The sequence below is a fragment of the Echinops telfairi genome, unplaced genomic scaffold (genome assembly GCF_000313985.2).
Source record: "Echinops telfairi isolate 266 unplaced genomic scaffold, ASM31398v2 ScPeMD7_2291;HRSCAF=2852, whole genome shotgun sequence".
Taxonomy (NCBI): domain Eukaryota; kingdom Metazoa; phylum Chordata; class Mammalia; order Afrosoricida; family Tenrecidae; genus Echinops; species Echinops telfairi.
This window is the reverse complement of record NW_022106189.1, coordinates 12,768,291-12,781,178: the sequence shown is the minus strand read 5'-3', so window position 1 is coordinate 12,781,178 and position 12,888 is coordinate 12,768,291. Positions and strand designations below refer to the sequence as shown.

General features: G+C 36.9%; 1 protein-coding gene across 1 annotated transcript in view; it reads right to left on the bottom strand.

Annotated features, from left to right (window-relative positions):
* The window catches only part of CYLD (CYLD lysine 63 deubiquitinase), a 97,842-nt gene that overhangs the window by 33,106 nt on the left and 51,848 nt on the right, over positions 1 to 12,888 (bottom strand). The window contains exons 8-11 of the mRNA XM_045293614.1: positions 8,280 to 8,659; positions 7,265 to 7,430; positions 5,611 to 5,752; positions 3,311 to 3,433 (exon numbers count right to left, since the gene is read on the bottom strand). Of these exons, the coding sequence (XP_045149549.1) occupies positions 3,311 to 3,433; positions 5,611 to 5,752; positions 7,265 to 7,430; positions 8,280 to 8,659 (811 nt within the window). The remainder of the gene's footprint in view (positions 1 to 3,310; positions 3,434 to 5,610; positions 5,753 to 7,264; positions 7,431 to 8,279; positions 8,660 to 12,888) is intronic.

Sequence of the window (12,888 nt, the reverse complement as noted above, 5' to 3'; positions counted from 1 at the left end):
AAGGCAAGGTCTCTGCCTCTTAGGGTCTTACAAAGGAGAAAGTATAGGTTTCAGTATCACATTAAAAATAGCCTGTTATAATACAGATAGGTATCCTGTAACAAGTTTTTACTGTGGGCAGGGGTTTACAGTTCACATATTCAGTTTTGTTATCTAACTATTTAATTACTTAACAAACCCTTCAGTAGTTTACCCTCCCTTCTCCCCCACATTGATTTCTCTTTCCCCCCTTATGGACTACTCTCTTCTCCCACACCCAAATTAATACCTGTCAACAATCTAGCCTATTGCTTCATCTTCCCATTCTCGCCTTCCCCCTCTGCTAATGTCCAAAGTCTTTTTCCCTTGGTTATTTTTTTCTTCTCTATAAAATAAGTCTCATACAATATGTGTCCTTCTTAGATTGACTAATTTCACACAGTATAACGGTTTCCAGGTTGATACATGATAGGAGGTGCTTCGTGGTTTCATCACAGTTTTTTAGCGATGTGTTGTATTACCTTGTGTGTATGTACCAGTTTCTGTATCCATTCTTCTACTGATGAGTATCTAGGCTCTTTCCACCTTCTTGCTATTGTGAACAGTCCTGTGATGAATATGGGTGTGCAAATGCCTCTTTATTTTTTAAGATAAATAACCAGCAGAGGGATGGCTGGATCATAAGGGAGTTCTATTCCCAGTTGTTTGAGATCGTACCATACTGCTCTCCCCAGTGTTTGTACAGAGTCTACAGGTTTTAAATCACATAATTTAATTTTTATTTCAGAATCAACAATTTTTAAAAAATTTATGGTCCTATTTTTACACAGCTTAACTATGTAATGTGACATTATCACACACCCTACTTAACAAAAGTAATTGTATCGCCTGTTACTTGACTTATACCATTACAAATTACTTCCTGTGACCAAAGAAAGGCATAATTATAACACTTAAAATAGGAAATGGAAAGAAAAAAATCACCTTTCTAAGAAAGTGGAAATGAGACTAAATACATTCCTTTAACTAAGAAATGTGTTAATAAAAGATGTCTCATTTGTTTCTAACAATTAGCTATTCTATAAAAATTATCAGGTGAGGCTACTCCCTGAAAAAGGACAGCATGCTTAGTAGGAGGTCAGTGAAAAAGAGGAAAAGCTATTGAGGTGGATTGACACAGTAGCTGCTATATTTAAACATAAGGACAACTGTGAGGATGGCATAAGACCGGGCAGTGTTTCATTCTGTTACACAGGGGGTTGATATGAGTCAGACCAGACTCGATGGCACATAATAACATTGTATAAATAAAGTGTCCCCGTCCTTCTTTTCCTTTCAGATGAAATTTTAAGAAGCCATGCTCCAATATGACTATTAGACACGACTACTATTAGGGATAGCATTAATTATGTGATATCACATTATTTAAGGGGGTGCCCCCCAAACCTAAATTTTTTTCAAAGGTATGCATTAAATTTTTTTTTTTACAAAACCACCTTATCACCTTCAAAGTGTACACTCCATTACACTTAATACATCTAGCAAATCTGCGATTCCATTCTTGGAAGCATTTTTCAAGCTCATCTGTTTGGATGCCTGACAGCACCCTCGTTTTTTACTTCACATCTTCTGTGTCCTCAAATCCCTGTACTCTCATGTCCCTCTGGATTCACAGAAACAAAATGAAGTTGCATGGAGCGTGGGTATGAGAAGCATGCTGATTTTTGCCCAAAAATGGTACACTGAGCTGGTTGCATGAGCAGGCGCATTGTCATGGTGGCAAAACCAGTACCGTCTGCCACAAATCAAGACTTTTTTGTCACATACTATTACGCAATCTTTTTAGAACCTCTAAATATAAACCTTGATTAACAGTCAACCCTGGTGAAATGAACTCCAAATGCACTACGAGTCGACATTTTCATCTGTTAGGGATCTGTTAGGGAAGTTGAGGGACGTCGAGAACAAAGCAGACATCCAGAACAAAGTTCGCCATCAATCAACATTTCACGTTTTTTGAGATGAAAAAACCACTTGTACTCTATTTTTTCCCAAGGCACTGTCCTTGTAAACTGTTCAACATCACAACAGTTTCTGCAGCAATTTTCCGGAGCAGGAAACAAAATTTCACAGCCATTCGCTGTTCTCTTGCATTGACCATCAAAAAAAAAAAAAAATGAGGTTCAAGAAAAGCTGCTTTTACGAAAAAATTCACTGACCAGAGAGACCATTCCCAGGTGATGCCACTAGATGCACTAAATCACAGCGAGTTGCTAGATGCTCGCCTAGTGGGAAAATGTGTACTACGAAAGCTCCGCCCAGCAGAGCTTTTTTCTGATTTTTTGTTTGGGTACCCCCTCGTTTAGTTAAACTATGTAGAAACAGGACCATAGATTATTTTTTTAAATTTGTTCATTCCGTTATATTTTATTAATTATGTAATTAAAAACCTATAGACACCATACCACCACTGGGGAAGACATATAGCAGTATTCCAATATGATTAACAAATATTACTATTAGAATAGCATTTTTCCAGTGTTTCCCAAAGTGGTTGAGGGCCCCAGAGATGAAGGGCTGAAAAAACCAAAGGGGCTGCAAAAGCAGATATTTACACTTTACCACGGATTATGGACTATAGTACAAACATTTTTAATTGCCAAAGGGGTGCTAAGTAATCTTTTTCCTAAAAAAGGTGCAGTAGACCATATAAGTGTGGGAACACATAGATTAACCTATTTCAGAAGAATTCCACACATTTTATCAGGTTTTATACAAGGACTGTAATTGCTAAATTATAGCATACTCTACCAAATAGTGTAAACCATATAAATGTTTGCCAAATTTAAGGAATTAAACAAGTAAAGGAAGCAGAAGAACCAGTTAAGAAAACATTAATACTTCATTGAAAAGTAATTTTTGCACATTTTTTAATCATTTTATTAGAGGCTCATACAACTCTTATCACCATCCATATACACATCAATTGTGTAAAGCGCATTTGTACATTCATTGCCCTCATCATTCTCAAAACATTTCCTCTCCACTTAAGCCCCCGGCATTAGGTCCTCGTTTTTCCCCTCCCTCCCCCCTCCCCCCTCCCTCATGAGCCCTTGATAATTTATAAATTGTTATTTTGTCATATCTTTCCCTATCTGACATGAGACAAGCCATAAATTAATTACTGCAAAAATCGGGGGTGAGGGAAGCAAGGAGGGAGGGAGCGAAGGACCCTGGAAAGGAGGCAGGGACTAAGGGAGGAAGAAGGAAGGAAGGGAAGGAAGAAAGGAGATCCAGCTAAGGACAAAATAACTGCACATTTTCTACTTACATTCGCAAAGGATTAACAATTTCTGTCCTCAGTAGTCCTTGAGTTTCACTGTAATATTCTACATCATTCTTTTCTTTGGGTCTCAGCAACACAGTGTCCAGAACAGAACTGAAAGCAAATAAGCTGCAAAATAAAAAGAAAATTCTTTCTCATACTGTAAACATACTACCTTTTGTGAAAGTTTCTCTAAAAAGACAACAAAAGCAAAAGAGAAAAAAGTGAAGTTGGGCAAACAAATACATAAAAATCAGTGTTTTTGTCTAAGCACGGGTTCCAAGACTCCTGCTAAGATTCTCATGGTTTAATCGGTTTACCGTAGAGGTCCTTCCATATAGTATCAAGACGGTGAATCTACTATCAAGTAGAACTACAGACTGGTAGTACTTTAAGATAAAAACATGATAGGGTAACTTCTCCACAAAAGTTGAAAGATCTACAAAACTGAGTCAAACTATCAATAAGTAACTGGTAGAGAACTTCCTAAAGCAAGTTCATAACGAGCCTATAATCCCCTCTATCAATTAATACTTCTCTCTTCCTCATACCCTATGGCAAGGATCTCGGTTTCTTTAAAGGCCAAAATAACTTGTGAATGACGAATAGCATAAATCTATTGGTATCTACAAAAATTTTTAATACATATTTTTAAGAAATCTAAAGAATGGTATATTAATATTGTAAGGCTTACTTTTGTCAACAATTCTCAGATACTTTAAGTATTCTGCCCCACAATGGCCTGCCATTTTCATTCTTCCCCCTACTTTTAACATTTTAACGTTCCATATTAACATCTTATTTCTTAACATGGCTGTCCTAATGGCAGGTTACGCTCAACTGAACTGACAGCATTCTTGGCTCAATCTTCAAAATCCAAAGATTCTCGTCAGGTTAGACTGCTCCACTTTGGCTTTTTGCTTTTTTTAATTTATTATTAATTGGGAGTTAATACATATATCATATCATGCCATAGTTCAATCACATCAAGCAAAACTGTACAATTGCCACCACAGTTAGTTTCCACACATTCTTTCTCTTCCTGGACTTCTTGACCTTGTCTCCCTTTTACACCTCCAACCACCACTGTACCCGGCACCACCCCCACCCCACCCCTGCCCCAAAAGCAAAAAACCTGATTCTACTTGCTGTCCCTGTGGGTTCATCAATTATGGGTTTCATCTACCGAAACACAGAAAAACATATAACACAAAACTGTTCCACTTTGGAGTATACTTTACATATGAGATCAGGTCAATATATATGAGGCGGTAACCCTCGCCCCCCCCAAAAAAAATGGAACTTTTTTTCCAAAGCTATGTATTTAATTTTTTTTATAAAACAGTCTTATTGCCATCAAAGTGCTCTCCATTACACTTAATATATCTGTCAAATCTGCAATTCCATTCTTTGAAACATTTTTCAAACGCATCTGTTTGGATGGCCGACACCAGCTCCCTCGTTTTTTTGCTTCACCTCTTCTATGTTCTCGAACCACTGTCTTTTCATGGCCCTCTTCATACTCAGAAACAAAAAAGTCGCACGGACAGAGGTCAGGTGAGTAAGGCGCGTAGGACAAGAGCGGCACACTGCTTTTTGGCAAAAACTGGTGCACTGAGATGGCTGTAGGAGCAGGTGGTAGAACCAGTTCCCTGTCGGCCACAGAGCAGGTCTTTTTTGTCACCCAGTTACGTAATCTTTTCAGAACCTCTAACTAGTATGCTTGATTAACAGTCTGACCTGGTGGAATGAACTCCAAATACACTATCCCCTCCTCAGATCAAAAAAACAAACGAGTATCGTTTCGGGGGAGGTACCCCTTCATACGTAGCTCTAGTGAAAACAATTATTTAACATAAAGTTATCTTATCATTTACTCTACCTAATTAAACAAATGTAGTACACTAGTTAATGGCATAAACAAATGCAGTACACTAGTTAATGGTTTATCACTCTCTCACTTTCTGATAAGTGCACAGAGATGGCTGCACTTATTCCCTTCAGTAATATAATTTCATCACTGATTTATTTCATTTGCAACACCATCATTTACCGCTTACTCATTATTCACTGTATTACTTTTCTATATAAATTTCTTAGATATCGACAAAGGAAACATTAAATAGATTCAATGAGTATATAATGAAATACACATCTCCCTTCCTTCGCTGACCTCCAGCACTCCTTTCTCTCCCCTAGATGCAGTTACTCATTTCCTTTACATATATTGTACATACACACACACACACATACATGTGTCCCTGGCCCCATGTCTATACCTCATGTTGTATGAATTTGAAACTTACCAAAATAAGGTTGAATCTAAGTAACATGAATTGTAATGACCCTGGATCCCTTTCTTCTTTCCAATCATTATCTCTAAACCCTCTCTTTCCATTTTAGGTGGAGTATTTTCTTCTACTACTTCACTTAAGTAGCCTCCAAATGCTGAAAATATAAAGAATTTGATTAAACTATTATAAAATGTTTCCATACACAGTTATTCACTAAAGTATATATACGTGTGTGTACTTTCATTGTACGTTTGGTGAAGGTTTACAGAGAAGATCAGTTTTTCACTCAACATCTTATACACACTGTTTTCATGTCATTGATTGCAATTCCTATGTCACTTATCCCATTTCCTCTTGGTTACCTGTTTCTATTCCATCTTCTTTCTTAAGACTTTTGAACTCTGTCCAAAAGTGCTTCCCTCTTGATTTCAAATGACTATTCTAAGGTGTGCATACTTTACTGGTATTACTGTTACCCTTATAGACCTGCCTTATTTATGTGTGATGCAAAATCTGCTTCCCAATATAAAACTATGTTAAATGTAGGTTCTCTTTAACTCTTACTCAGCTTGATTTGTAAAAACTGCTACTATTCATTTTCAAGCTCATTTTCTCCACAATGAAAAAGATAATTTGTTGTATGAATATGCAAAATAAAATTCTTCCAAGCAAAACATTGTTCCCCCAGCTATTTTTTATTTGTCCATAGATGCTTCAAGTTTTAGTTTTACAATAATTTCAAAGTACTATTTTGAAAAATATTTTTCACAAATATATGTATCTACTTAATGCTTAAAAGATTTCATCTCAGAGAGACGTCAGACAGTATAAGATATGACAAAATAATAACATAAATTATCAAAGGTTCATGAGGGAGGGAGGAGCGGGCAGGGAGGCGGGGGAAATGAGCTGATGCCAGGGGCTTACATGGAGAGCAAATGTTTTGAGAATGATGAGGGTAATGAATGTACAAATGTCCTTTATACAATTGATGTATGTATAGATTATGATAAGAGTTGTATGAGCCCTCAATAAAATGATTTTTTTTAAAAGACTTCATCTCTATTATCCAAACTGGAAAATAGCATCAAGAAACTGCCACTTATTATCATCAATTTATTAATTCCAATGCTAATGCTGATTTCTTGATAACAGCATGCTTACTAATATATCCAAATGATTCACTAAAAGAGAAAGTCAGTACCCCAAAGGTACTGTGGGTACATTTTAATGTTCACCCCTCTAAAACTCTCTGCCCTTGAGTTGACTCGACACATGGCAATGCTACAGGACAAGGTAAAACTGCCCCTGTGCTTTGTTGATATTGTAATATTTTACAGGTATAGAAAGCCTCATCTTTCTCATGTGGAGTGGACAGGTGGTTTTGAACTACTGACTTTGCAGTGACCATCACTATGTTGTACTTTTTAAGTCTTAAATACTTTTCCTATTACTTAAAAAAAGAATTTTCCCCCTGTAAGATAAGAATGCCCAATGAAATCACTTTAAGTTTCTCATACCCTTACTAACAATTTCTACTGTTTCAAAAGCTTGATGAACATTGGCAAGAGACATATTTAAATGATGTCACTGCCGACTAAAAAATGAGATGAGCCAGAACTAGAGTCATTGCAGATTGGTAGATAATCGAAAAGCATCTAGATACCTAAAGAGTTACAGCGTTCAATCTGATTGGAGACTGGTTGTAGTGATGCAAACCTAGAATCCGGCCTGCAGCTCTTGAGTTTCACAAACAGCGCCTTCTTCAGGGCACAGGTGAAATACCTGGTACCTCTAAAAGTTCCATCTGTGCACCCTGCACATTCATCTTCCTAAAAAAGAAATGCATCATTTTTCATTTTGTAAAATAACATATTAACATATAAAGAGCTAAGGCTTCTTAGATTTGTTCCTAGTTTACCCTTTGTTAGAATTCCCTATCCAGGTGTGTACTGAGAACTCTTTCAAGAGAAAGGAATTGAAGAATCAATGCTTTAGCATACAGCTAATGATTTCTGAAATTATCTTAATCCAAAATGAAGTCTTCGATGTATTTCCTTTCAGAATATATTTGTAAGCTTAAGTCTTCTCTGGTTAACTCTTTCCTGCACCGTTTTCACAAGTATTAAAACTGGAGAGGAGAGGAAGGGAGGAGGAAGCTCTTTATTTTAGCAACTCCAATAGGAAAATTAGTATTCACTAGCATGGAAACAAAGAACAGAAAGTATGTCTTTGAAAAAGCTAAGTGCACTCAAATTCTCCTCTCCTGATTATGGGATATCGCATAGCATGCGCTCCTACATCCAAATGTAAAATGTTCCTTCTAAAAGTCTTTAAGAATAGTCTCTAATTCTAATTTATTAGAACTAACTGCTGAGGGCTTGACAGTGAGCTGGGGGGGAAAAGCTGCTAACACACGTCTGCTTCCCTTTGTACACATTTCACTGAATCAAATAAACCTAATACAGTAGCATAAAACTCATTTTTCATTCCTTGAAAAATCCTAATCAACATTAGGAACAAGTAGCTCAGAAGCTTAATTGGAGGCAGGGGGAAATCAGTCAATATAGCAATAAATTTTTTTTGGACAAAACATTTAACCAAATAACATATAACATGGAAATATCTGCATAAAACCTTAGCTAGAAAAGAATTAAGTTGTTTAGGTCAAGTTAAATTACCAGTTCTAGTCCAGCTAGTACTTCATTGAGTCCTGGTGGCTGACCAATCCAGCGGATTACCCCATAGAACGGAGGGTTCTCTTTAACTTCAGCCAAGGAGCCTACTTCCAGACCATGTGAGTTACCAGAAGATATAGCCACAGGTGGACTTTCCTGGACAGGTGCATTGTTTAGCTCTCCCATTACAGACTGAACAGACAAAGAAAGTGGGCTATGTCCAATACTTCCATTGGTATTAGGAATCTTCGTCAGACTAAATGGTAGAGAGTGAAATCTGTTCTCACTGGATAATGAGTTCATGGAAGGAGGCTGCAGTGGTGGGGAAGAATGTCCAAAGTCTGGAGATAGCTCTGTAAGTGATTTTGCAGAATCTTCAGCAACTATAAGAGAATAATTCTTCATTAGGAAAACGTACAGCCATCCCTCTTTATCCATGAAGGATTGATTCTAAGACCCCTCAGATACCAACATCCACAGATGCTCAAGTCCTGTATGTAAAATGGCAGAGTATTTGCAATATAAGCTATGTGCATCCTTCCATATATATTAAATCATCTCTTAATCAACTATAAATAGAATACAGTGTAAATATTATATAATTAGCATATTATGCTTCCTCTTAGTCTTTGAAGAGTTGATTTGACTACTTAATTAGTTTTTAGTAATATTTTTCCCAAAAAATATTTTTCCACTCATAGGTGGTAGAGTCCTGGAAAGTAGAGAGACAACTGTATTCAAGAATATTAAATATATACTGCTTCTCTAAAAATGAATATGTCTATTCTGACTGCCCCTGATACCTCTAGTGCACATTCTCATTACCATCTTAAACTTAACTCAAAAACAGTGTTCTGGATTTTCCCCTTCTACCGCCAGATTTTCCTACTTAAGTAAAAGGCACTCTATTGTTCAAGCCAAAAATATCTACCACTAAAAAATTTTTTTTTTATTTTTTAAAGTTGAGAATGTTGACACACTGTGAAAAATATAACCAATGTAATGAAACAGTTTGTGTAAAAGTTGTTAAATGAGAACCTAACTCAATAAAATAACTATTGAAAAAAATCTACTACTGATTATTTTTCAAACAGAAGGAATGTCTTGATCCACAATCACATTAAGTTAGAAATCAGTATAAAATCATCACACAATTAAGAAACATTTCTAAATAAATAATAGATCAAGGAATAAATGTTAATATAAACTTTTAAAATAAGAAAATAGCTAGAGAAAAGAAGAGAGGGGAAAATTAAGAGGAAAGGAGAGAAGATGAGAAAGAGAAAGGAGCATACAAGAGAAACTTTGTGGAACACAGGGAAAAGAAATTTAGAGGCTTAATAGTTTATTTTAAAGGGAAATAAAAGGTAAATATTAATGAATTAAATGTCCTATTCTAGAAGTTAGAAGAGAATAACCTACCATAACGTGGCAAGATAAAAGAATAAACACAAGAACAGAGAATAAGAGAAAACAAATGTACAGTAAAGAGAACCAAAGCCAAAAGTTGTTTCTTTAAAGTGATTAATAAAGTTGTGGATTTTTTTAGTCTACAATTTAAATTAATTCAATGATAGTTTAAAAGTCATTACAGAGTTCTACTTAAAAAACAAAGAAACAAAAAAACCCCACTGCCACTGAGTTGATTGCAACTCACAATGATCTGATACAGGATTTCTGAGGCTAGAATCGTTATAGAAACAAGACAGCGGCTGTCTCCCCCAGAGCAGCAGGGGGTTGAACCATGGACCTTGCAGGTAGCAATCTAATGCTTACCCAACTTTACCACCAGGGCTCCTAAAATTTTACATTGTCCTCTTAAATTTTTATCTTTATTTAATTTGTACACAATTACGAAATATAATTACTAAAAACAAACCCACTGCCATCGAGTTAACTCTGATTCATTACAATCCTATAGGGCAGGGTAGGGCTGCTCCTATGCTAATCACTAGAAATTGACCATCTGGCAGAGGAGATGGACAAAGGAACACAAGATGGCACTTAACCTAAGCCAGCCCAGGAAGTTGGAGTAAGAGAAGAATTTCTAGGTAGCAGGAACGACATGTGCACAAAAAGAGAAAGCATGGTAAATCCGTAGAATGGCTCACTCCAGCCTGGCTGGAGCAGAGACTAAAGGGGAAAATGTCAGAGAAAAGTAAGAAGTACCCTAAAAAACTGAATATTCCAGTCTAAGTAATCTCACATGGGATAGGAATTAATGAATACTAATCTAAGAATTTTGGTATGGATTACAACTCAACGGAAAGTAAAACAAAATCATCACAATTGGACCAATTGGTAACATCATCATGAATGGACGAAATATTGAAGTTGTCAGAATTTAGTTTTGTTTCCATCCACAATCAATGCCCATGGAAGCAACAGTCAAAAGATGAAATGACACACTGTATTAGGTAAATCTGCTACACAAGACTTCTTTTTTTTTTACACTTCTTTAAAGTGTTAAAAATCAAGAAGGTTAGTTTGAGGGCTAAGGTACCCCTATCTCAAGCCACAGTATCTTCAATCATCTCATATGGATGTGAAAGTTGGACACTGAATAAGGAAGATCGAAGAATAATTGCTGTATTTGAATTATGGTGCTGGAGAAGAATACTGAAAGTGCCTTGTAGTGCCAAAAAAACCAAGTAAATCTATCTTGGAAGAAGTACAGCCAGAATGCTCCTTAGAGGTATATATTTAGAGCCATACACTTTAGACACTTTGTCAGGAGAGACCAGTCCCTGGAGAAGGACGTCATGCTTGTTAAAGTAGTGGGGCAGGAAAAAAGAGAAAGGTTTCCAGCAAAATGGATTGACATAAATGGTACATTGATAGACTCAAACATAAAAATAGTAATTGTGAGGATGGCATAGGAATGGGCCGTGTTTTGTTCTCGGATATCACCTAACAACAACAAGAAGCTATGAGTTGGAATCAACTTGATGGCACTGCATTTGGTGTTTAAGCAAAGGAGAAACGTGTGCAATGTAAAGAAGCTCTGGTGTCTCACACATAGACTTGGTTTGAAACACTAGCTCCACTATTTACTTGCTGTGAGACCCCGAGCAAATTGTTTAACTTATGCAACAAAAACGTTTGCAATAAAAATGTCTGTAACATCAGGCTATTTCTAGGATAAAAGAAAAGAATTCATATAAAATGCTTAGTATGATAACTGACACGTAGTAAGTGGTCAAGGAATGTTAGCTACACTGATCAAAGTGATGGTGATTGCTATAAATGTTCAGAATAAATTTAAAATAATAAAACTTATGTCAGAGAAAGCAGTTAGGAGACCATTATATTAATCGAGGAAGGTACAAACAAAGGATCTGCACCAAAGCTACGGTTGCAGAAATGAAGAAGACAGGAAAATTTCCAGTGATATTGAAGGAGAAAGAAACAGAGGCTTGGTGACAAGAGGAAGTAATTTCTTCGAGGGAGGAAGCCTAGGATAAAACCCAAGATAGATGTTGAACTCATGTCTCTTTTGCTTCACTCTATATACCCTCAAGAACTCGCTAGCCTATCCTCTTGAATCAAATTCTTCCAACAAAATCCACTTCCAGGTAATTAATGGGTTATATATACTGCTGTGCACTATCTCCTTGGTCTTCTTGATTAAAAATCTCATTTATTTTCTCCCAGCTTCCTGGTCACTTCTTTCTGTTTCCTTGGAAATTTACTCTCCTCTCATCCTAGCCTTTAAAGTCCTTGTATTAGTCTGGGTACTTTGGAGAAACAAATCCACAGCAACTCATGTGTAAAAGAGAGTTTTATGTAAAAAAAATGTGCATCACGAAAGCATCCCAACCCAATGCTGCCCAAGCCCACAAGTCCAACATTAACCCATTAACCCAACACCAGTCCACAAAGTCCTCCACCTCACAAAACAGAGACAATGATGCCGACTGCAGGAGGAAAGCTGAGTCAGTGAACAAATAAGCATCTCAGCACTAGCAGGAGTCTCCACATGGCTGCTCCAGCACCCAGGGCTGCATCGGGGTAGGTCCATGTGGCTTCTCCTTGGGGATGTCTTGCAGGAAGTCAGCCTTGCCAGCTGAAGCAGGGAACTGCTAAGGCAGCTGCACCCTGGTGCGACCATCACAAAGCAAGAGACCCGAGAACTAGAAAGGCGAGGCTCACCAAGCCATTTATCCCTCCGCCCTTCAATTAATCCCACGTGTTTATCGGCCAGGTTGGCACAATTAACTAACTCAGTCCTCAAGGTTCATTCTTGAGCTACAACACCTCCTACCCCCATACACTAGCCTTATGTGATATTATTCATAGGTCTTTTATGATCACATCTAGGGAAATGACAACACACATTTATTTCTCCAGCTTTTCTTTTAAGCTTTAAATCTGTACATCCAACCACCCAAATGATAAGTCACCTCTAGGAAGTTTAAAGGAACTCTTCAACTCAATAGTTTCAAAATAAAATTATTAAAATTCCTCTACCACCACGTATGGATGCAAGACAGAAACCAAGAGTTGTACTTGATAATCTTCTTCCTCAACTACTTACACTGTGAGTCTTTCCAATTTAATTCCTAAGTCGTACATCTTTCCACTTCTCTCCATCCCATCCAGCATAAATCTA